Raw genomic sequence first — 26,295 nt, 5'->3', positions numbered from 1 at the left:
GAATGTGGTGATTAAAAAAAAAAAAAAACACAGAGGCACCTGGGTGGCTCAGTATGTTAAGTATCTGATTTTGACTTGGGTCATGATCTTGCAGTCTGTGAATTTGAGCCCTGTGTCGGGCTTTGTGCTGATAGTTCGGAGCCTAGAGCCTGCTTTGTATTCTCTGTGTCTCCCTTCCCTTCCCCTACTTCCTCTCCCCCCCTCTCTCTCTCACTCTCTCACACACACACACAAATAAAATAAACATTAAAAAAAGAAAAATATCTCAACTCCCATGAAAATTGCATTTCGAACAATGAGGTAAAAGCGACATTCAACATAAATAGTAAAATATGCATAGTAAGCGAGGTTGCAATATATTTTATGGAGAAAATATATTGGGAAGTGGGTTAGGAAGTAGAGAGGAGTTTGTAATTTTAAATAGGATTATCAGAGATGTTCTCTCTAAGAAGGTGGCGTTTGAATAAAAGCCCAGAGGAAGAGAGGAAACAGCTTAAATGTAAATTGGGGGAAATGATTCCAAACAGAGAAGAGTAAGTGCAAACGTCCTGAGGCAGGACCTTTAAGACCTGAAGAGGACACCAGAAGGGCAAATGAACAGGGAGATGAGTCCAGAAATGAAATGGGGTGAAAAAAAGATCCTGTAAATCCTCCTGGGTCATTGTGCTTTTCCCACTGGGTGAGATGGAAGGCCATTAGGGAGCTTTATTGGAAAGAGTGATATAATCTGATTTTGTACTAATAGGATCCATGTGACTGCAATGTTGAATGTAGACCTGAGACAATTAGAACTAATGTTCCACACAATGTAGACACTAAAGCTGGTTGTCACCTTCATTAATGATTAAGAGGTCAGCATAAATTCACTTAGAGGAAGAATATATTTTCTAATTAACCATAGATTCATTCGATTTATGACATTCAATCAATGATCTTAAAAGAACAACAACAACAACAAAAACTAAGGCAAGAACAGTGATTGTAATCATATTCTGCTATACTAAACAAGATGTATCCATGTAGGACATCTTGAATGTGTAGATCATAATTTCCTCTATTGATGGTTTTGTATTCATCAATTTAGTAGTGGCCCAAATACTACCAGGAAAAAATTCAGTGATTTGAAGAGCAGCCATGGGCTATTCTTTCATCAAATCTCCTGAGTTCTTGCTAAATGCCGAGCTCCACAATGGGATAAATGGAAACCTCTGTCTTCAAGGACTCAAAATAGAGTGGGACTATTGGGAAATAAACATCTTATCACCACACCATGGGCTAATAATGCCTTTGTAGAGATCTGTCTCCAGGAGAAAACCCTTACATCGAATAGACTGTATTGAACAGAAGCATATTCAGCAACACTATTTAAATCTTGTATGGCATGGGGCACCTGGGTGGCTCAGTCGGTTAAGCATCCGACTTCAGCTCAGGTCACGATCTCGCAGTCCATGAGATCGAGCCCTGCGTCGGGCTCTGGGCTGATGGCTCAGAGCCTGGAGCCTGCTTCCGATTCTGTGTCTCCCTCTCTCTCTGCCCCTCCCCCGTTCATGCTCTGTCTCTCTCTGTCTCAAAAATAAGTAAACGTTTAAAAAATAAATAAATAAATAAATAAATCTTGTATGGCTTTTTAATATATTACATGTGTATGTCTCTTTTGCTTAGATAATGAGATATTAATTAAATGTGTATCATTTATACTCCAACCAACCTCTTGAATGCTTATAAATTCTCTCTCTCTCTCTCTCTCTCTCTTTTCATTCTTTAATAGGTGGAGCTAATGTTCTCTAAGCTATAGGACAATGGATTTGTTAACAGCAATGAGTAAGAGGAGTGTGAGAAAAGAATATGCAATGAAAGGATAACAATCTTCCTTTGAGATTGAAAATTTGACCATCCTTATTATGTTTAAACAAGAAAATATTGAATATATGAAAAAATTGAACATACTGAAATATTTTAATGTATTTCACACTTTATTATTACAAAAATGTTCAATCATTTCACCAACAGTTTAAAGATATAGGAAAAATGTTTCCATGCTACTCACATAGATTTTAAAACCATAGTATTTGCACAGTAATGCTAATTCAACCTCCTTCCAAACCTCATTTAACACTGTTAACCTAACTCACTAAATATGTCTCTGTAAGGTCAATGAATAAAATATTTAGGTCAAGATCTCTGTAGCTTCAAGACTATCTTTCTTTACAAATGCATTTTTAGTTTTGGGGGATAGACCAGGAAGAGAAGTGAATTGTTTATCAAAATGAAGGAGATTCCTTCACATGTGTATAACTAATTTCATGGCATACCTGGATTATGCAGGAATGAAAATGACCTCACTTTATATTAACAAAGTCTATCAAAAAGCTGCCTGCCCGCCTATGTTTTATCTCACTTGCCTCCAGTTGGCTTTCTTCCTAAATAAATCAAAGAGAGAGAAAATGGCCAGATTTTTTTTAAGTCAAAAAATGAAATCAGATATAACCCATATTATAGTAAAAATCTGGTTGGAAATGAGTTAAAAGGGACTATTTTGGATATCCTATTAACTTTTAAGTCCCCATTATTGTCTTTTAAATTGCTGTATATTTTTCTTTGTCCTCATACTGGATTTTGGTATACACATTGTGCAGTTAAGTTTCTCTTCAAGTTTATGCTGATACCAGGACCTTATAATACCCAAAATTGCTATTTTGCTATTATCATCACTTCAGATTTCTTACCATGATATTTTAATATTTATTATGCTAATCTAGAAATTGGGGCACAGCATGATGAAGTCATTTGCTCAAGATATGCTGTGAGTAAATAACAGAATTGGGAAAAGTTAGTAATTCCTCAGTAATAAAAATCTGAAAACAATCTATTAATAAAATAAGGAGCCACTCTCTTCTCAGTAAATTGTTTTTCATACTTACCTAGAATGTTAAAGTGTAAAAAGGAATTTTCTGGTGTAATCTATAAAGATTTAATCAAGGAAATTCAATGGTGGCTGTTTATATTTAAAATAGTAATTTTAGGGGCGCCTGGGTGGCGCAGTCGGTTAAGCATCCGACTTCAGCCAGGTCACGATCTCGCGGTCCGTGAGTTCGAGCCCCGCGTCAGGCTCTGGGCTGATGGCTCGGAGCCTGGAGCCTGTTTCCGATGCTGTGTCTCCCTCTCTCTCTGCCCCTCCCCCAATCATGCTCTGTTTCTCTCTGTCCCAAAAATAAATAAAAAACGTTGAAAAAAAATTAAAAAAAAATAGTAATTTTATTAAAAGTATTTCACGGAGGAGCCAAGTATATATCAACGACAGCAAGTAAAACTGGCACTGGATGAAATTCCTACATCTCAAAATAAAAAGGAGAGCTAAGGAATGGCCAAAGCTCTTGCTGAATCAATGACAAACAAACACTTAGTGATATTTACCTATTCATTATGAAACTGCTGTCCTTGGTTCCCAGTAGGATAATAGCTCATATTATGCTGAATAACCTATTAATCCTTCATGATGTAGGTTTAAAAAAAGACAGAAGTTATGCTATGTTAGAGACATACTAAAATGTACTAGAAAATGAGAGATCTAGTCTCTCGTTTTACAATAAGACAGATGGTTGTATTCTCCCATAGAAGCCAGGAGATCATAGTGTGGTACTTCTAGAATCCAAGCAATAAACGAAGCTCTTAAAATTAAAAACCAAAATTTCTCACGAGCAACCCCTAAGCTAGCCTTCAGATCCCAGTTTAGGAAATACTGGTCTGGATTCAGACTACCTAGCTTGAAATCCTAGCCCTGTCCATAATTAGCTTTGTAAAGAAGGCCAAGTCACTTGACTTTTCGAAGTCTCAGTGTTGGTTTGTTTTTTTTGTTTTTTTTTTTACGTAAGGATAATAATTCCAGCTGCTCTTTTAAGATTTTTGTGAGAAGTAAATAAATACTAAGGATGTCCACATTGTCTCTGTTGCCAATGCATTGAAACATGCCTGCCTGCAGCTTTGTTCCTTAGCTAAACAAGTTCCAGGAATGTGTTACAAGTTACAGGAATTTGTTACTCCAAGCCTAAGACCAAAGGAGAGGGCTAAAGCCCCTTCTTGCCTGAGGAATTCCATCATAAAAACAGATTACAAAACCTACTTAACTTTTTACGTCACTAAAACACTAGCTAAGTTAAAACCTTGAGTCAAATAGAAATAAAGATTTATTTCATTTTACAAATTGTACTGCCCTTCTCTTGAACATACAGTAGGTTGATTTGCAGGAAGTAGGAGGGGGTTAAAATAAGTAAGGACATGGGTGGGTGCCATCCTGTAATATAGGGGCCCATGTACGGCTTCCACTAGGCGTACTCCAGACTTTGGAGTTAGGTAGACCTGTCTTATAAATAGAATTTTATAACTTGTTATGAAGACTCAACTATAAAAGGTGTCTTGGAGTATTCACTCAATTTTAAGGCTATTAAACTAAACAGGAAAACAAATCCACATAAGTCTTAAGATATCATGCGGGAATAGATGAGTGGCGATACAAAGCAAACCTAGGAAAAAAGAAATGTCTTCATTGAGAAATGGGCTTTCAGGTGCACTCTGACCTGTTGAATTAATAATGATAGGAATGTTGGATAGAAATGATTTAATAAAAACTTGTAATGGTACCATCCAGTTTTAAACTGGAAGGGAAAAATGCTGCTATGCTTATTAAATATATACTATTATGGTTGAGAGCAAAGAGTAATATAAGTGATTTATGTAAATTATATTAAGAGTAGACTGCCTGGGTGGCTCAGATGGTTAAGTGTCCCACTTCAGCTCAGGTCATGATCTCATGGTCCATGAGTTTGAGCCCTGAGTGAGGCTCTGTGCTGAAAGCTTAGAGCCTGGAGCCTGCTTTGAATTGTGTGTCTCCCTCTCTCCCTGCCCCTCTCCCGCTCGCATTCTGTCCCTTTGCCTCTCAAAAATAAATAACATTTAAAAAAAAATAAAAGAGTTGACTCTGAAGTTGCCCCATGTGCAAATTGAAGAATAAGCAGAGAGTAAACTAGAGAAATTAGCCATCACTATTTATTAACTCCCTATCCCTGACAATGACTCGAGGTAACAGCAAAATCACTTCTGATTGGGAAGGCCAACTTTCAAACACCACATGAAGAGAGAGAACCACGGTGACTGATAAAGAACTAAGCTGTCTTTATCAGAAGAGGGATGAAGTCCACTTTGAAGGTGGGATCCTCAGGGGATTCACGCACCAGAGATCATTGACCTAAAGCATGATTGATCAGTGCAATAGTTTGCCCTGCCATTCCTTGATGGTGCTTGGAGACTTACTGGGAAATACCATTAACTCAAGGCTGACATTCAGCTGTTAGTATGGGTGGATATAAATCCATGCCACCTGGTGATTTAGTTGCAGCCCTGAGCCCTTGCTGTCACCCAGGTGCTTAGGTCCTGAATTGTCCCAGATGAGTAAAAAGAAGATCTCCTGTGAGACCCACCAGCCAGCAATTTGCAGTTCCCCAATGTGTATACCCTGACCAAAAATGGGCCCAAGCTCTGAATAGAGGAGATTGTACTCCTGTTGATGATACACAGCATCCATATGTGAAATGGCTGGTATCTATCTGGTCCTCTGAGAATGTGACCAATCCCCATTGGCTGGTGCTTCCCTCCACCATGACTACCTGTGTTAATATGACCTCTACAGTGTATATATAGTATCTGTCACTAACTATCTTGGTCATTCTGCCTTCACTAACCCCAAAATGCTTTGCTTCTCTGTCCCTACTGGGCCCAGGAGGAATGGCTGAGAGCCTTTCCCTCACAGATTACAGGGAATCAGAAAGAGGTTGAGTTACAGAAGCAACCTATGTAAAATGCCCCCAGTCTCAGGCTTCAGTCAATTAAATTAGTTTTTATATTTGGAATAACAGCAAAATATGGAAACACTTTACCAGATCCCATCCTATCTGCAAGCCTAAATAATTTGGGGTGATGGTGGCCCTTGAGCAATAACTTCAGCCTGACCTGAATATTGTGAATGAAAAGAAGAAAGAAATTAAGTGTAGAAGGCACCCGGGCCTCTGCCACACAAACTTGAACAACTTGAACGTCAATTTTGTACAACTACAAGGCTTGTTACCTCATTTAGTGGCCCACGTTTAATTTAAGAATCAACTGTCACAGCTTGTTCAACTCTCAGTAATGAGAGGCAATTTACTCAAGAGCCCTGTTATCCAAGAACCTTTCAGTGAACACACCATGATCAGAACGGGAGAGCTGTAGTATTTTAAAAGTTAAAAAATGGCACTATTATATTTTCTTTATGTAAAACGTGCTTGATCTATATTTTCATCATTAACTCTCATTAGTCAAAACAGAGTCAGCTGCTAATTCAGTTCTAAACTCTTCATGTGAATTCATTTTCATTGTGCTTTAGAAATAAATGCAAAATTCACCCAAGAACTACTAACTAAATAGTAAATCAAAAATACAATTTTAAAAGTAGAAATTGGTAAATAAATAAAAAAGAGGGACTATACCTGCTGTAAATCCAGTGTAATCGTCACATAATGGTATTCAATTCCATTCTTAATACTGGGACTCTGCCACCAAGTGTTCTTTCCATCAATAGCATTTGTAATCGGGTGTCTCTCTATTGAATCAGCAGCAGGCGAAAGGACAAAAAAAGAACATATAATGAGTTGATCGCTGTTTCTTTAAAGAAAAAAAGTAAAACTAAGTTGAAGCCATCATCATGTGAATATCAAACGGCAAAATAATACAAAGAGATCAATTCATATCTTCAAGAGAATTTATTTAATGCCAGTTTTTTCAGACCACTCTATGGCATATGAAATGCTTAAATACTTAGGCTATAAGAGAAGCTGTTCAATACTCTGGCCATCAATTAAAATAGGCAACTTTGAAGATGACTACAGAAATTAAGTGTGAAGAAATAATATTGAAATCTGATGAACACGTCAGTCCTTCCAAGATGCAAAAATTAATGTTTGAGGCAGCTCTTGTATGCCATCCACACTGTGAGAAAAAAAAAACCCATAAAATTCTGAATTGTGGTTGAAGGGTACTTGAAGATTTGCCCTTTTGACATGTTCATTATTACCAAGACTTGGGCAGCCCAATATGTTACCTGGGATTTTTTTTTTTAAGTTTATTTTTGAGAGAGACAGAGACAGTATGAGTGAGGGAGGAGCAAAGAGAGGGAGAGAGAGAATCCCAAGTAGGCTTTGCACCATCAACGCAGAGCCCAATGCAGTGCTTAAACCCATGAACCGGGAGATCATCACCTGAGCTGAAACTGAGAGTCAGATGCTTAATTGACTGTACCACCCTGGTGCCAGTTACCTGGGCTTCATACAAAATGCTGTCAGATCCATCCTATGAGGCTTTTCATGGTCAGTCCTTAACTTGCCAACTTTCAACCAGTATTTACAAATATAATGAGGGGCAGGGTGCCTGGGTGGCTCAGTCAGTTGAATGTCAGACTTTGGATCAGGTCCTGATATCATGGTTGGGTTTGTGGAGTTTGAGCACTTGCTGCTGTCAGTGCAGAGCCTGCTTTGGATCCTCTGTCTGCCTTTCTCTCTGCCCCTCCCCTGCTCACGCTCTCTCTCAAAAATAAATAAAGTTAAAAAATAAAAATAAAAAATAAAAATATAATGAAAGATACTCCAAACATCTCATTTAGCATTGTCCATCCCCATCATCACTAACTCAGTGGAGGAGTCTGCAAGCAGGGAGACAACAGCACACAAAACTCTCTCCTACCAACAAAACATGGATCTTCCCTCTCCTTTACTACCTATAGGTGAGAACAGAACCTACTGTTCTGTACTGGAGGGGCTCCTGGGTAGCTCAGCTGGTTAAGCATCCGACTCTTGATTTCAGTTCAGACCATGATCTCTCAGTGGGTGAGTTCAAGCCCTGCATCGGGTTCTGTGCTGACTGCTCAGATCTTGTGTGGGATTCTCTCTCTCTCTCTCTCTCTCTCTCTCTCTCTCCTTCTCTCCCTCTCTCTCTGCCCTTCCCCCACTCCTGCTCTTTCTCTCTATCAAAATGAATAAATAAAATTTTAAAATAATTTTAAAATAAATAAAAGGAAGACTGGAGATAGACGATGGGAGGGGCGGACATTCACCCCAGCCCTCCCCACCCCTACTGTTCTTTCTTACCATTCCTTTCTCCTTACACCCCTCAAACCTCACATTTCTTCTCCAATTTAGCTCCATGTATCTCACAACAGCAGCCATTACCCCTGAGGTGCCAAAGCCCTCATTCTGTTTTGATTCTTAGCCATTGGAAATCTGTTCTCGTTTCCAAGTAACACAAGTTCTGTTCTGTTCTCAGCAGGCCCAGCTCATTCACAGGTGAGAATGGCAGGAGTGGAGGTGGATGGAGAGGTTCCAATTTCTCCTTTTCTTTTTTTTAATGTTTATTTTTGAGAGAGAGAGAGAGAGAGAGAGAGAGAGAGAGAGAGAGCGCGCGCAAATGGGGGAGGGGCAGAGAGAGAGGGAGACCCAGAATCCGAAGCAGGCTCCAGGCTCTGAGCTGTCAGCACAGAGCCCGATGCGGGGCTCGAACTCACAAATCTCGAGATCATGACATGAGCCGAAGTCGGATGCTTAACCAATTAACCCACCCAGGTGCCCCAAGAGGTTCCTATTTCTATTCCAAGGGCTGCACTAAGGGTACTTAACTTCCTAAATTCTCACTTGAAAGTCAGCTATTTGCCCATAGAAATGTAAATAAACTGGAGGCTAGATTCCCTGCTACTCTTCTATACATCACGGATAACATATGCTTTGGAGCGTCAGTCTTGAGAACTTCTGAACACTACTTCTCCGGGGAGATGTTTCAAATAAATAGCCTAAGAGTAACCTTTCAGATTAGAACACAATCTTTTTTGGTAAATGGAAGGAATACTTCAAATAATGAACAAACCTCATCACTACAAGGAGCAATCATGGACCTCTGTTTGCCTACAAGGTGTAGCATGTAGCCATGTACTCTAATGATAATGGTGATGAAAAAAGCATGAGATCTGGAATATGAAGGGGGGAGTATGAGGAGATAAATAGTCCACCTGTACTCCACCTGGCTCCACCATTTGGTATTCAACAATGGCAACTCACTTAAAGCGTGTGCACAATTCTTGAACTAGGGTTAACAAAACTCCACTCACAGCAGTTGTTCCCAGATTAAGTTTCAGAAAAAAGTAAAGTAAAAAAAAAAGTGTATGAGTGGTTTGTGGAACTGATATAGGAGTTCTAGCTCTTTATTTATGTAAAACATAGGAACCTCCAGTCAACTTTTACTGTCATTTAATGTACCATCACTGTTATTTCATAAACTAATGAACATTTGAACCAGGCAAAGTTTTAAAGAATCATAATTTCAAAATGAAGAACCATTCTTTAAAATGCACTCATTTTGTTTTCACAAAAAATTGGGAATTTCTCAGTTTCTCTTTTTTCCAGGGGCCAGTAAACATATCTTGGATGAGAACTCTAATCTTACAGGGTTACCAGAGGAACATTACAGCTATTAATAGTCTAACCATTATTATGCATATATATAAAATAAATTATACATCTGTTCAAAATGTATACTGTTCTGAATCTTAATTACAGGCAAATTGCATTTCGTAAAAAATGTGAAAGTCACAAAACAAAGCAAAATGAAGTCCTCAATGCAATAGGAATTTGATAATAACGTCAAGTCATCTTCAAAAGAAAAATTTTATTCAAAACTGAATATTCATTAAGTTTGCCATCTTTAGATTGTGAATATTTTTAGATTAATTTTGTCAAAGTAGCCTGCTATAACTTGTTTAATTAAAAGCATAAAGGTTTATGTCCTTGACTTACTTATGGGAACATGAGAGCATAGGACAGAACAAAAATGTTCTATTTTTACTGATAAATGATTTAATTCAACTAAACAACTGGATGGACTTTGTTTTGTCTCAAGTCTTATCACATTAGCAGTCCACTGAGATGAGGCATCCTACCTCATTAATGAAAAGTAAAACTGCTGAACGTATTTAATAATTAGCACTAGTGAACTTGTTCTGTTGAAGCTATAGCAAAGGTGTCAGGTCTTTATAATGACAGCAAATACCATAAGCATAACTAAATATCAAACAAATGCCCTTGTGGTGCCAATGCGTGCTGAAATTGACACGTCAGGAATCAGACATAAATGAAATATTACTGGCATTGCTTCTGAAGGAAAATAAATATCACAACAAACATTCCCCAAACATCCTCTGGAATCTTCTTTACAGATTGTGGGTTTAATATGTGATAGAAAAACACACCCACAACCATATTTCCAAATCAAATTTGTGGCTCAGGTAATTCTGGGAGAAGCTGTCTAATTGGAAATTTTTATATCTGCCACCTCAGGTCAAATTGATATGAGAATTAGTCACGAAAATGAGGACTGGGAGATGAATCAACAATTAACCATAATCCCTATTATGAAAGTTTAATCATAATTAATTTGCAAATACTGATTAATTGTTGGCATACTTCCCTTATTTAGAATGAGATAGAAACTTATAACATCCTCAACAGGGATAGCTACACAAGTAAATCCAAGGGCTAACTGCATCAGAATACTGGCCAGGGAATCGCTGATGAAGTAAATCTTTCAAACTGCTAATTTATAATTGGAAAGCACAATCTAGTAACCGAAGTTCAAGCTTCCTTTTCTTTGTATGGTGATTACGCACAGACCTGCCTGATATGTTCTAGCAGTTCAATGCATTTGTAAAATTTTATCATCTGCTGCTCCAACTTTTCCTAAAATATATTCATATAGTCTATTGCTAGATTTTTATTCTTATGGGGTATGTTCTTTCCCTATCTCTAGTTCCAAAACAAGACTTTGAAATGTAATGAAGGTGGTAGCTTAAAATTAATCACACAAAGTAAATCCAGATTATGATAGGTTAAAAAACACTTCAGGCAGGGGCACCTGGGTGGCTCAGTTGGTTGAGCTTCTGAACCAACTTTAGCTCAGGTCATGATCTCAGGTCATGGTGAGTTTGAGCCCCGCATCAGGCTCTGTGCTGACAGCTCGGAGCCTGGAACCTGCTTCGCATTCTGGGTCTCCCCCTCTCTCTCTGCCCCTCCCCTGCTCACACTCTGTCTGTCTGTCTGTCTCTCTCTCTCTCTCAAAAATAAATATTAAAAAAAAGTCTTAAAAAAATACTTCAGGTAAATAAAAATGAGGAAATATAAGACATACTTCCTGTGTATCTTGCTTTACTAAAACAATCTGTCACTTCTGTCCCAATATAAACCTATGGGACAGGCTTGCTTAAACATGGACATCTTCCATGGAGACATAAGAGACCCTGACTATATAACTCTGAAGGGGGAAATGACAGGATTGCTCCTGGACTCAGTTTAGCAAATGCACCTCATTCATTTTTCCAACCAAGAGTCTCCACTTGGAGCACCTGGGTCGCTTAGTCAGTTAGGTGTTCCACTCTTGATTTCAGCTCAGGTCATGATCTTGTGAGCTCGTGGGTTCAAGTCCTGCATCGGGCTCCATGCTGACAGTGCAGAGGCTGCTTGGGATTCTCTCCCTCTGCTTCTCCCCACTTATGGACTCTCTTTCTTGCTCAAGAATTAAATATTCATATATATAATTGATAATAAATAATTATATGATTATGTATTTAGTATTTATAATAAATAAATTATTTAATAATAAATTTATTATTTATAATACATATTTATACTATTTTACATAATAAAATTATATATATATATATTTAATTTTAAAAAAGAGTCTCCCCTCAATTATTTTCCACGCCAAGCTTTCCATCTTCCTTCCTTCCTTCCTCTGTGAGTGTACACATTTCTTTGTTTTTCTCCTTTCCTGGAATACCTTTCCTTCTAATCTCAGGCAATTCAGCTTTTTAATTCTCAGCTGAATCTGACCGGCTCTTGGAACTTCCTCTCAATACTTCAGTTCCCACTAATGTTTTCCTTCTCAGAAATTCTATGCCACTTTTTATTTATTTATTTATTTTTTATTTAAAAAAAATTTTTTTTAATGTTCATTTATTTCTGAGAGAGAGAGAGAGAGACAGAGACAGAGAGAGAGACAGAGAGATAGAGCATGAGCAGGGGAGGAGCAGAGAGAAGGAAGACACAGAATCTGATGCAGGCCCCAGGCTCTGAGCTGTCAGCACAGACCCCAACGTGGGGCTCAAACCCACGAACTGTGAGATCATGACCTGAGCCGAAGCCGGACATTCAACTGACTGAGCCACCCAGGTACTCCGGCATCACTTTTTATTTTTTAAGTTTATTTATTTATTGAGGGAGAAAAAGAGCATGGGGCGGGGGGAGCGAGAAAGGGAGAGAGAGAGAGAGAGAGAGGGAATCCCAACCAGGCTCTGCACTGTCAGCTCAGAGCTGGATGCAGGGTTCAGTCTCACCAACTGTGAGATCATGACCTGAGCTGAAATCAAGAGTCAGATGCTTAATGGACTGAGCCACCCAGGGGCCATTCTACATCATTTATAATATGTACCAGATAATAAGCCCTGAGTTTACTGTTTGGAATATTTGCTTAATTGCTTTCTATGTTCAAGCCTTATTTATCCTAACCTTGTACTTGTAGTCAGGAACTACACATATATGTATTTATATTTATATACATACATATATAAACACATATATGCATGTATACACACACACACACACACACACACACACACACACACAACTTTATATACTTTACCTAACTCCCCCTTTCTGCCCAGTGCATCCTCTCCACCCCCTCCCCAACATTTCCATGCCTCTAGCCTTTCTCACATTCTTTATCAAATCATCAAGGCCACCAGTCTAAACCAATGGCAGTTTCTCTCCATCAGGCTTCATTTTCTTCCCTAACGAACCTAAAGCTCATAGTCCATCAATTCATTTATCTTCCAGACTTGACTTCAATTTTCTTGCCACCTTATTCTTCCATTCTACTTTCTCTGTAAAACTCCATGAGGATCAGCACAAACATTTGATTCTTCCATTCCACCCCATATAGAATTCTCACTTTATTCTCACTATGGCTCAGCAATTCTCCTCCTATTACCCAAAGGGGCTAATCAAAATTTTACTTCTTTCCTTAACAGAACACCCAGACACACGTATTAATAGGAAAATTAAGAGCATTAAATAAGAATTTCCTCCCAAATACTCCCTTCTATCTACCTCTACTCATCCTCCCTCTTTCTGATTTGATGAGTTAAAAGGATGCCTTCTTACCTGTGCTCAGTGACTCATCTGTTTTTACCTCTAGAGAACTACCACCCCCATTGTCACTTTATCCTCAAGTTTCCTGGCCTCTCCTTTCGACTGAAACTTGCTCAAATGCCCCATCTCTGAAAACCTTCAAAACACCACATCCATTCTCTTTCACACCAAGGATATTTGAAAGAACACCCCTATACTTCTTTCTTTCCTTTTTACCACTCACTAACTCTTGAATGTGGCTTTTGCCTCATCCATCCACTGACTGCTTTGACAAGTTTACCAATGGATGTCCATATTGTCAAAATCAAGGAAAATCTATTTTACACTTTCTTACTCAATATCTTGAAGTAGCTAACATTGTTGATTATTCATTCTTTGTGAAAATTCTTTCCTTCCTCACAAGCATGGTACCTGAATCTTCTGCCTTCCTTCCTTGGATTCTGTTTCTCTTTATTGCCTTCCTGGATTCCACTAAATCTACCTCCCTTAGCTTCTGATGCTTCCCGGGGCTTTGACCCAGGTCCTCTGCCCTTATTGTTCTAAAAAATAAGCCAACAGGTGAGATGTGTTCCATTACTCCTCACTCATACCTATATCATAATAGTCTGAATCACAGAAATAATCAGAGTCATTAAAGACATGGAAGATTCTGGTAGTTGCCATCTTAAGATTTTTTAAACATTCTGTGATACACAAGACCCACCAGTTTTAATCACAAAAGTTCCAATTCTCCAAACATAATGTTTTCAGCATCTCTAAATTAAATAATAGAGAGGGAACCATGCATTCTACCCTTTAACTAGTTCCAATAAAGAACACACAAGGCCTTCCAACTTTATTTTGAGGTAAAAAAAAATGCAAATTGTGAGAGAAAACTTCTTTCATTTTATAGGTTTTTAGCTTAAAAAGAGAAGGAAACTAAGCAAATTTTAAAATGCTATAATTGTGAAGTTTTATCCCCATTAGAACTCACCTCTTTGACATTAAGTATTCACATTATTAACCTCCCCAACAGATTTGATAATTTCCCAACGTGTATCTCTAAATCAACCTCCATCTCTAGAATCCTCTCACACCATTCTCCCCTTCTCCATATAAATTCTTTACCCATTAAACCAAAATACTTATCATTATCTGAATGTATCACGCTGTTCCATAACTCCAAGACTTGTGTATGCTTTTTCTTTTATAATACTTTTCATCTTATTCTTCTTTCTGCAGCACATGAGTCACTTTCTCCCAGAAATAGTTAAATAGCCTCTCTCATGTACCCTTAACACTCAATTTACTTTTCTGCTTCCCCTATTCCCCCCCTAAGTCGCTTAAGTCAGGAACTATGTATGAGTTACCATTATACTTCAGTACAATGCATTGCTAGCAGCAGGGGTTCATATGCTTGCCAAATAAACACATAAATGTATCTGAGACGTCAGTGTGGTTCATAGAAGCCAGCAAGAGGGTTTTGTATGACACCTGTCCTTAAAACTCCCCTCTTGTGGTGTTTAAGAACCTTCATAATCCACTTCCAGCCTCTGCACAAGACCCATCTCTACATTCTGCTTTTTTATGCTTTTAGTTCTAGCCATTCCAACTACTTGTAGTTCCCTCAGCAAGTAAGGTTTTCTATCCCATTCTGATCTTTCTGGCATTTTGTCAGATGGTACAGAAGAGGTATAAAGAAGCACCCAATGGAAGAAAAGGTCTAGGAATTTGGGGACCACAAACCCTTTGACTTGAATGCAACTTCACCTCAAAGTCTCTCAACTACATGGGGTGCCTGGATGGCTCAGTCAGTTAAGCGACTGACTTCGGCTCAGGTCATGATTTCACAGTTTGTGAGTTTGAGCCGCATGTCGGGCTCTGTGCTGACAGCTCAGAGCCCGGAGCCTGCTTCAGATTCTATGTCTCCCTCTCTCTCTCCCCTTCCCCTACTCACGCTCTGTTTCTCTCTCTCTCTCTCTCTCTCTCTCTCTCTCTCTCTCAAAAATGAATAAATGTTAAAAATTAAAAAAAAAAAAGTCTCTCAACTACAGATCTTAGCCAGTGCCATGCAAACATGTGTTAAAATACATATGATATGGGGGCGCCTGGGTGGCTCAGTCAGTTAAGTGTCCGACTTCGGCTCAGGTCATGATCTCACGGTCTGTGAGTTCGATCCCCATGTCGGGCTCTGTGCTGACCACTCAGCCTGGAGCCTGTTTCAGATTCTGTGTCTCCCTTTCTGATCCTCCCCTGTTCATGCTCTGTCTCTGTCTCAAAAATAAATAAATGTTAAAAAATATTAAAAAAATACATACGATTTGGATTGCTGCTGTTTTGATTGCAGATTCGACATTGGGGGTTCCTCACAGGCTGTCCAGGGACATGCTCTACCAATTTGCAATACATTTCAGGTCCTTTTTCTCCACATGTTGCATTTGTGGTGATGAGAGCATTGGAAGCAAGATTCAGGACAGCAGGGAATAAACCTGAAAAAGAAGAACAAATGAAGATGTGTGGGCCAGAAGCAACATGGTATGATTTCGCTGCATTTTAAGATGAAATTAAGATAGGATATTTTTCAGAGCATTAAATTAATTGAAAATTAAATAATCAGTGATAATTGAATATCTGGTTTAATTAACTACTCTACATAAATAGCATGTGTTCTCAAATGAACATTTCTTCTTCAGTCTTAAATATAAAATCTAAAGCTATCTTCTTAATGTTTAACCTGTAACATTTAATTAGGAAAAAAGCCCTGTCTCTAACACACTTAAAAAACAAAGACCTTCAGGGGTGCCTGGGTGGTTCAGTCACTTAAGCGACCAACTCTTCATTTAGGCTCAGGTTGTGAACTCACAGTGCATGGGTTCAAGCCCCACATCTGGCTCTGTGCTGACAGCACAAAACTTGCTTGGGATTTTGTCTCCCTCTCTCTGCCCCTCTCCCGCCGCCCCCCCCCCCAAGGGGGGAAAAATGAACTTATAAAATATCTTCTCTTCATGTCATTGGCAAAAGATCTTATTGAATCTTCCATCTTCCACTTCAGCTATTTTGTATCTAGTAGTAAACTATAATCGTATATAAAGATTTTGTGTAACTAAGGGTTTATGATTTCTGTGGCCATTTTTATTCTCCAATTATCATGTAGCATTAAGTGGTTGTTATAATTCCTTTTATTCAGACTGGAGAAAATAGCAAATGATGAAAGATTTTGGAAAACGATTCTTTACTGCCTTCTGTGCTACAAAGCCATATTATATAGCAATGAGTTATCAGAAACAAGTAGTTATAGTGGTCTACGATCATATACCAGCAATTATTTCTTAGATACAATAGAAGTTTAAGCTCACTCAGGTAAAATCACAGAGACCCATGACAGTGTATAGTTGGGAAGGCCTTTCATTCCATATGAACTCAGGTTTTTCTTTCTAAAACTTCATGTCAATTTTGCCTCATACATGTCTAGTATTTGCATTTTATGGACCTCATTTCCTGACAATATGGTAAAGCCATTTGTCAGAAGCCACTCTTTAACAGAAAAACTTGTCCTGGAGAAAATACATCTGCGATTCCAGACGATTTGACTCGATTTATATACGGAACGTGCTAACCATCTAGGTGGTCTCTGCTCTATACACACGCCAGGTAGGTCTACATTAATTCGACCTCTGCTAGAAAGATCTTCATTAACTAAATCTTATGTCCCAACGTTTTACTGAGATCCCCAGAGTTTTGAGTTCATAGGTGTTTTCTTCCTTATCTTGCAAACTTAGCACGTGCTAGGTACAGAGTAAGCACTCAATATATTTATAAAATGAAGGAACTCCAAAGATTGGCCACATAAATGTTCTTTGCATCATCTTCATCTTCACCCTCATCCTCATCACCAGCCTTACTGAATGTTTATAATGTTCCAGGCATTGTTCTAGCTTCATGGGCTAATTTGCTTCAAATGGCACCCACATGAGCAGCATGCTACTGTTGCCCTTATTTTATTACGACGTTCAGTAACTTGCCTAGGATTACAGATAGCAAATAGCAGAGCCATGATTTGAGACCACGGAATCTGGCTCCAGAATCTGTCCTTTTAATCACTCTAGTGCTTGTTCTCTACAATGTCAAATGACACACCCTACCTGAATCTAGTGCTAATTTGTGGTCCTGGTTGACCTTAGAATTGCACTGAAGGAAGTAACAGTACAGTGAATGAGAAAGATTTTTAAATGATTTTAATCTCTTTTGTAATCATTCTCAACAATTTCGAAGAGGTAAGCGAATTCCTAAGACCAGCACCACAATTATCATCTCAGTCACTCTCAGGGTCTCCCAAAAAGTTGCCTTCAGACTATTTCTCTCTCTCTTCCCTCCCTCTCCATAATTCACCAGCCTCTAAAATCCCTCAGTTCTGATGCTCTAATTTAGCCAGGCCCAAGCCTGCTGGCCCTCCTGCCTTGTGCTTCTCTCCAGTGAATAGTTACTTGAGGTTTCCAATTTTTCCTTGTTTGCCAGAAGGTCAAAACTTACTTTTTTACTCAATTGCAGCCACTATCTCATTCATTCTTCCTGATAAGTTTATTTCCCCAAACCCCTCATTACCCTCATCTATTTGCTCTGACCCTCACTCAATGAGACATTCTATCGTTAAGACGTGCACAGATGATCGTCGATCAGAAAAATATTAGCCATTCATAAAGCTATTGTTACTTATTTCATGAGGAAATATAGAGTGTTTTCTAAATGGTAAGTTACTGTAAGTACAACAGTTATTAACTTTTTTTTAGTCTTCCTTGTATACAGGCTTATTGGAAACTACCTCAGTTTTGTGAAGTTAACCACATTATAAATTTTGAAAATAATTTGATCATCCCCAAAACATTATCTCTCCACCTTAGACACTTTATTTTCTATATTTGTAAATGATATATGATTAAATAAATATGATATCTGCCCATCTTTCTCTTCTGCCATTCATCCCCATTTTGCATTTAACTGTAATGCATTGAGCACATACTATGCCAGGTACCATAAAAGATTTGAGAATAAAATACCATTGAGATAGGCTTATTGTGGAAGTGATCTTGAGCTAAATCTCAAAGGAGAAATAGAAGTTTATCTGGTAGAGAAAAGGAAAAAACAAACTCACCAGGCAGAGGGAATAGCATATGAGTATGGACTTTTTCTGGAAAACTTAAGCGAATGTTGAGTGACTAACTGAGTAGTTGACTTTAGAATTATTCTAACCCATTAGATTATGTGATTATACAAACATGGATACAGATACAGATATATAGATATAGATATGGATACAGATCTAGATACATAGATTACACACAGAGGATACTTAATGGTTCACATAGACATCAACACAAACTGCTGCTTACTTGTCACTGTTAGTGATTTGTTTTAGTGGGATTTTTTCCCCCAGGTCTTTATAATTTTAGTGTGTAGCATAGAACAAAGTTGGTAATTAGAAGGAAGAGATACGCTGTTTTCAGGAGGGCAAAACTCTACTTCTTATCTTGCTGGCCTGTAGTAGGAGTTTAGGTAGTTAAGCCTGTTCTTATCCTTCCAAACAAAGCCAGCTCACTTACACAAAAGGCATCTCAGGCAGTGGCCAACATGTCTAAAACTGCCCCAGGACACTGTCGGGTTTTCTCTGTGATCTTTGTCTCCTCCTTCAACTCTGACTAGTTCTGATTTTGACCCTGGCCTTGAGTCTGTTTTGTAGGTATGGGTAAGACTCCCTATGCCCGGCTTTGGAGCAGCCCTGTGTGGAACCTGATTTCAGTAGGCTCAACCTCCATTTTCTCAGGTCTGAGTAATCATGGGAGGGGTCCATAAAGGAAAGACGGCTGGCGAAAACTACTTTACTGTATATTGTGTGGTCCAAAACATAGAATTGAATTACACCCCAATTTCCCTACAGAATTAAGTGGATAAAATGTGAACGACATGACATGGCTATAAAAGAATTATAGGTAGAAAAGTAACACGGATTCAGAAGCTATTTCATATTCATTAAGTAATAGGACTTAATCCCCCCATCACCCCATTGTATAGAATTTATCAGTCTCATTTTACAAATGAAGAAAGTGCAGCTCAGAGAAGAAAAGCAATATGTACAAAATTATGAATTAGTAAGATTGATAACTATGATTTGAACTCAGCTCTTTAACCAAGAAAACATATTCTAATTTTTTTTAATGTTTATTTTTTGAGAGAGAGAGACAGAGTGTGAGCAGGGGAGGGGCAGAGAGAGAGAGGGTAGACACAGAATCTGAAGCAGGCTCCAGGCTCTGAGCTGTCAGCACAGAGCCCTAGGCGGGGCTTGAACTCATGAACCATGAGATCATAACCTGAGCCGAAGCTGGATGCCTATCAGGGCATAAAAAAGAGCCAAAACTTGGTCCTCAGCAATGCTTATCCATTTACATCCACTGTAATGGATATGACTTATCCAGTTGCCAGTCTTTTGTTGTTTCATAGAGTTTTCTACCCATAAACAAAGAAATTAATAAAATTTACATTTATTATCTTTCAGTTCTTTCCATTGATTTGTTTCTGTTACACTTACTGATCAGGTGCTCAAAATTAACCTTTTCAATTTAATTACCTTGCTTTGTGGTTAGGAAACAGTTGCCTTTTAAAATTTTATCAGCTATTTTACTGTTTATTTCTTACAAAAATCAGTAAACTATATTGGTCAGGGAAGGTCTCCAATTAGTTGCTAACAACCAGTTTGAAGAGTCAGTCAATATCTGAGCTTTTATTGAATCTTCAGCAGGTTGTATTAGAGATTGCAGCCCACTTCCATTATATGTTAAATCTATTAAACTGTACCTATTTATTCCCATTCAAAAGCAGCAGGGTAATATTTATTTCCACTTTCAATATGGGTTGCTTGGTTAAGATTATGTAAACATTGTGAATATAAATAAACTACAAATAGCTGGTGAACCCTTATAGAGTATTGACTTACAGCCTTTTAATTCAATTTGAGGTCATGTAATGTTAATGACATAAAAGCCAGTCATCATTACCCATACAATTATGATTGACTTTTTTTTTCTGAATAGTATGCAGACTAAATAAATTTAGCTGGATTTGTGGGATAACAAAATCTGAACAAAAAAACAGATAAAATTTTTTCTACCTATATATTTTCTTTGGAGATTAGAATATGATTACTATAAAGAAAACAACAATATATTCTATTACATAATGTATACATTTTTTAAAATTTATTTTTAAATTTACATCCAAGTTAGTTAGCGTACAGTGCCACAATGATTTCAGAAATAGATTCCTTAGTGCCCCTTACCCATTTAGCCCATCCCCCCCCACAACCCCTCCAGTAACTCTCAGTTTGTTCTCCATATTTATGAGTCTCTTCTGTTTTGTCCCCCTCCCTGTTTTTATATTATTTTTGTTTCCCATCCCTTATGTTCATCTGTTTTGTCTCTTAAAGTCCTCATAGGAGTGAAGTCATATGATTTTTTTCTTTCTCTGACTAATTTTTCTTAGCATAACACCCTCTAGTTCCATCCACGTAGTTGCCAATGGCAAGATTTCATTCTTTTTGACTGCCGAGTAATATTCCGTTGTATATACATACCACATCTTCTTTATCCATTCATCCATCGATGGACATTTGGGCTCTTTCCATACTTTGGCTATTGTTGATTGTGCTGCTATAAACATGAGGTGCATGTGACCCTTCAAAACAGCATATATCCCTTGGATAAATACCTAGTGGTGCAATTGCTGGGTCATAGGGTAGTTCTATTTTTAGTTTTTTTTTTCCCCCCCAACGTTTTTTATTTATTTTGGGACAGAGAGAGACAGAGCATGAACGGGGGAGGGGCAGAGAGAGAGGGAGACACAGAATCGGAAACAGGCTCCAGGCTCCCAGCCATCAGCCCAGAGCCTGATGCGGGGCTCGAACTCACGGACCGCGAGATCGTGACCTGGCTGAAGTCGGATGCTTAACCGACTGCGCCACCCAGGCGCCCCTCTATTTTTAGTTTTTTGAGGAACCTCCATACTGTTTTCCAGAGTGGCTGCACTAGTTTGCATTCCCACCAGTAATGCAAAAGAGATCCTCTTTCTCCGCATCCTCACCAACATTTTTTGTTGCCTGAGTTGTTCATGTTAGCCATTCTGACAGGCATGAGATGGTATCTCATTATAGTTTTGATTTGTGTTTCCCTGATGATGAGAGATGTTAAACACTTTTTCATGTGTCGGTTGGCCATCTGGATGTCTTCTTTGGAGAAGTATCTACTCATGTCTTTTGCACATTTCTTCACTGGATTATTTGTTTTTTGGTGTTGACTTTGATAAGTTCTTTATAGATTTTGGAAATTAACTATTTATCTGATATGTCATTTGCAAATATCTTCTCCCATTCTGTTGGTTGCCTTTTAGTTTTGCTGATTGTTTCCTTTGCCATGCAGAGCTTTTTATTTTGAAGACGTTCCAATATTTCATTTTGCTTTTGTTTCCCTTGCCTCCAGAGACATGTTGAGTAAGAAGTTTCTGTGGCCAATATCAAAGAGGTTATTGCCTGCTTTCTCCTCGAGGATTTTGATGGCTTCCTGTCTTACATTTAGGTCTTTCATCCATTTTTGAGTTTATTTTTGTGTATGGTATAACATAATTTATACATTTAATAAATAATCTAGAAAAGGATAGTCTATAATTGAAAAACAGCAATTTTTCAAAATATGACTAATATTTACAAAATTCACCAAATTTTCATTTGGATGTTTTTATACTATCTTTGCTCATCCAAATACTATGGTATGTTTGTAGATGTTTGCATTATTGTGATGATTTGCAACCTCAAAATTCCACATTCTGGTTTCAAAGAGCAGAAGCATTTTTAAAACCTGCATATACAAGTTCTACTCTTAATAATTGTGGGGTAGCTCCCAGGGAACCAACCTTCTCACAGATAACAGGTATGAATTCTAAACAAAATATATTTTTAAAAAATCCCAAATACCTAAAAGCAATGGAGAACAACCCCAAACAAGTAAGCTGGGAGGGATGTGTATGCTTGGAAAGGGGAAGATACGGGATGCATTTCAGAGTGCACAGGGCACAGTGGCTAAAAGTCAAGTAGAATTCCATAGTGTCTCTTGTCTGTTTGTCTTTTTCTAAACTATCTTGAAAAAACAGAGGCCAGAATTATGAACAGCCACAGCTGCTACGAAGTGAAGGAAAAATATTGGGAAAAACCTGTAAAAGGAGCCTCAAAGTATGTGTATAAACTCTTCCCAAATCTCTCACTGATGCCAGACCTGAATATGACCCAGGCAGATGCCAAGCATACAAACTGGGGCTAAAAGAACACAGAAATCTACAGTAGCTGCATTCCACAGGAAAGACTACAGTTTGCTGTTTGAATCCACATACGTTAACCAACTGATATAACACAGAAATAAAAAATGGAGGAGTATTCTTCAGGAAAACATAACAGAATCCTGAGTTTCTAGAAATGTATCATTCACAATATCCAGGATGCACTTTTTTTAAAAAAATTATTAAACATATGAAGAAACAATAAAATGCTACCCATGCTTACAGCAGTGCATAGATCAACACTGGTATCACTCAGATACTGAAGTTAGCATACAAATATTTTTAAGCAGCTTTTATACCCATAATCAACGACACACACAAAAAATGCTTACAATGAAAAGACAAATAAGAAGTTTCAGTAGATGAATAGAAACTACAAAAAATATCAAATATAAATTATAGAACTGAAAAATGCAGTATCTAGAATATAAAAAAATAACAGCATGGGATTAATAGAAAATTGGAGATGAGAGAAAAAAAGTGTAAGTAAACTTGAAAAAAAAACTGATAGACTTTTTCCTAAGTTCTTTTTTTTTCACATTTATTCATTTATTTTGAAAGAGAGATAGGGAGTGAGCAGGGGAGAGCCAGAGAATCCCAAGCAAGTTCCAAACTCAGTGCAGAGCCCAACGTGGGGCTTGAACCCATAAACAGTGAGATCATGATCTGAGCCAAAATCAACAGTCAGATTCTTAACCAACTGAGCCACACAGGTGCCCCTCCTAAGTTCTTTAAATACATTTTAATGTTTAAAGAAAAAATATATAATATTTCGGGGGGGGGGGTGGGCAGGGAGGGTTACAGTGTATGTTAATGTAACACATATGACAATTATAACAAAGAAATGGTGGGTGGAGAGATCATGGTAAATAGACCTACATATCTCCAAGGTTCTTATGCTTTACAGTAAGTGGTAGATTATTAAAAATATTGACAGCACCAAATGTTTGAAGGTTTGTGGAGCAACTGGACTGGAATTCTACTCCACTGCTGTTGGGAGTGTAAATTAGTACAACGGCATTAGAAAAAAAGTCAAGCTTTTTTTTTTTAAATAAATTTAAACCTAGATCTACTTCATGACCCTACATTCCACCCATAGGTAAAATCCCAAGAGAAATGACAGTATGTGTCTATGAAAAGACCTATACAAAAATGCACATGGAAGCTCTTAATATAATAACCCTGGAAATAGCTCAAGTTTTTAATCAGTGGGAGAACTGATACAGAAACGGTGGTTTATTCACACAATGGAAACGTATTCAGCATGGAACAAGATGACTCCCAAAAGCAATATGTCAAATTAAAGAAGCTTTACAAAAAAGAGGGCATGTTCTATTATTTGACTTTTCAGAACAGACAAATCTAATCTATTGGGAAAATAGAAGAAAAAAAAAAAAAAAAAAAGATTGCTTTGAGGGGTAGACTGACCGGAAAGAGGCATAAGACAATTTCTGGGGTAATGATAATATTCCTGATGGGAGTTTATATTATACAAGTGTGCACATCTCTTAAAACTTATTAACTGTCACACTCAATGAGCACATGCTACACCCAGGGAGGACGTGTGCATTTCACTGTAGGTAAATTTTACCTTAAAAAAGAAAGTAAACCAATATTGAACTCTAGTTAGTAATATTCATATTGAAGAGTTTAAGCATGAAGTTTCCAAGAGATGCTGAGTATATGAGTGTTTACTGGATGATTCTTTCAATTTTTCTGTATGTGGGGAAATTTTAATAAAATTTGGCAAAGAATCTAAAGAAATATTATACATGTATATATATGTGTAAGTATATGTCTGTATATATAACCACATACACATATATGTAGATGTACATGTGCGTACTTGCATATACATATGTATATATATTATTTCTTGCATTTCTTGGTTTTTATAAATTGTCGATGCAAGTAACAATAGAACTTCAAATTGACATTTCTTAAATCAAATGGGGAACAGTTTGTTAGATACTACAGAGGAAAACTGTCTTTTCAATCCCTGTCAGAATCAGTGGAAACAAGCAAAAGCAGGTGCTAGATCAGCAAAACAGATGAAAGTCTCCCCAAGACCCCAGCAGGCCAGTAATCAGCAGGTAACTCTATTTTCTTCATACAGCTTTCCAATCCTTCCAGCTTTGATTTCATAAAAATAAAGAACTTTGACTTAGAATCATATTTAATACATAAGTGCTGTCTTTTGAAGAAGTGCAAGTGAGTCATCGAGAAATGCATTCAATGTCCTCATAAGTGATCTGCTGTGTGGCACGGTTCAGACTGGTTTCTTAGGCTTTAGGTGATGTTTCTCTAGGTGGCGAAATAGACGGTTGTCTTCTGGTAGCAAAAAGAATTCAGTTCAAAGAAGCCTAGTAAGAATCTGAACTTTAAGAATGAAGAACATAATTCCCCAAACCTAAGTGGCACTGTTAGTTTTCAAACCCAGTTACTGTGATCCCAAATGGGTTAGAATTAATTTTATTATTGAAGACTCACTGGCCTTACTCCCCTCCCAGCTCTAAATGAAAATTCTTTTCACCTGCTACACAATTCCTCAGTTTTCCACCATCCAGTTCTCCTTTTCCCTTCCATACACACACTCACAGGCCAATTTCCATCACAATTTTGTAAGTCTTGAAATCTGTTTCCAAATTTCTCCATTTTAAGAGAGCACTTCTTCAGCCTTCTTATTGTAGCTGAATCCTTGCTTTCCTCTGACAGTGACACTCTGTAGATCTCCCCAGTGGATCCCTAGAACCACTGGGAAAGGAAAAGTAGCTTCTTTTAACCGGCTTTTAACTGCTACTTAAAAAACAGTTCCTCTCGTGGCTCATAACTTCTTCTTTAAAAGTTTAAATCACATGCTCATCTCCATTACTGACTGACCTCAGGAAGGCCACCCACAAAAACATTGCTGATTCAGTCATCTTTATCCCCCAGATCTCTGCCATTCGCACCCAATAGGTGAACATCAACCAGCCTTCCTGTTATTCCACAGAAACTAGAAAATGTTAAATGGTTCTTTGAGAAAAAATACGTCTGACTTCTCACCATTCTAAGATTTCTGCTTCCAATTTTTTTTTGTCTCCACCTTAACATCCTCTTTCTCTTTCTCTCTCTCCTCATCTATCTGTCTGTCTATACTTTTATATAAGGATAACCTGTCCTGTCTTACCTCTACTGCAATCACACCGTAACTTGTCTTTCTGCATGTCTCCACTTCTGTTCATCTGCCACTGTGTCATGAAAATGATCTTCCTAAAAATTAAGTCTGATCACATCATTTTTTTTCACTTCTTTTTAACAACCTCTGTGACTCATCTGTTGCCTATAGGAGAATAGTCACTCCTTGCTCCTCTGGACATTTATAATCAGGCCCTTATCTACCTCTCTAAACTTATCTGTACACATCAAATGTACTGATATCTTACTGTTTAAAACTATACCAGGTGTTTTGAAAATTCTACATCAGGCATTGCCTCGCCAATTATCTTATCCATTCTATAATATTTTTCTTTTTCTGTGCGTGGTCGTCTACTCACCTTTCATGACCTGACCCAGCTCCCATATCCCCAGCTCTGTGAAAGTATTTTCTGACTTTGCCACATAAAATGCTGTTTCCTTGTTTTTTATTTTTTAAAGTTTATTTATTTATTTTTGAGAGAGAGAGAGAGCACAC

The 26,295-nt window shown here is 37.9% G+C and overlaps 1 protein-coding gene across 1 annotated transcript in view; it reads right to left on the bottom strand.

Annotated features, from left to right (window-relative positions):
• Positions 1-26,295, bottom strand: part of LOC121030030 (laminin subunit alpha-2-like) — a 195,389-nt gene that overhangs the window by 33,124 nt on the left and 135,970 nt on the right. The window contains exons 2-3 of the mRNA XM_040474596.1: positions 15,569-15,739; positions 6,519-6,631 (exon numbers count right to left, since the gene is read on the bottom strand). Of these exons, the coding sequence (XP_040330530.1) occupies positions 6,519-6,631; positions 15,569-15,739 (284 nt within the window). The remainder of the gene's footprint in view (positions 1-6,518; positions 6,632-15,568; positions 15,740-26,295) is intronic.

Source organism: Herpailurus yagouaroundi, unplaced genomic scaffold, assembly GCF_014898765.1.
Source record: "Herpailurus yagouaroundi ecotype Mexico unplaced genomic scaffold, PumYag 139, whole genome shotgun sequence".
Lineage (NCBI taxonomy): Eukaryota > Metazoa > Chordata > Mammalia > Carnivora > Felidae > Herpailurus > Herpailurus yagouaroundi.
Note: the sequence above shows the minus strand (reverse complement) of the source record. Positions and strands in the feature narration are given on the sequence as shown.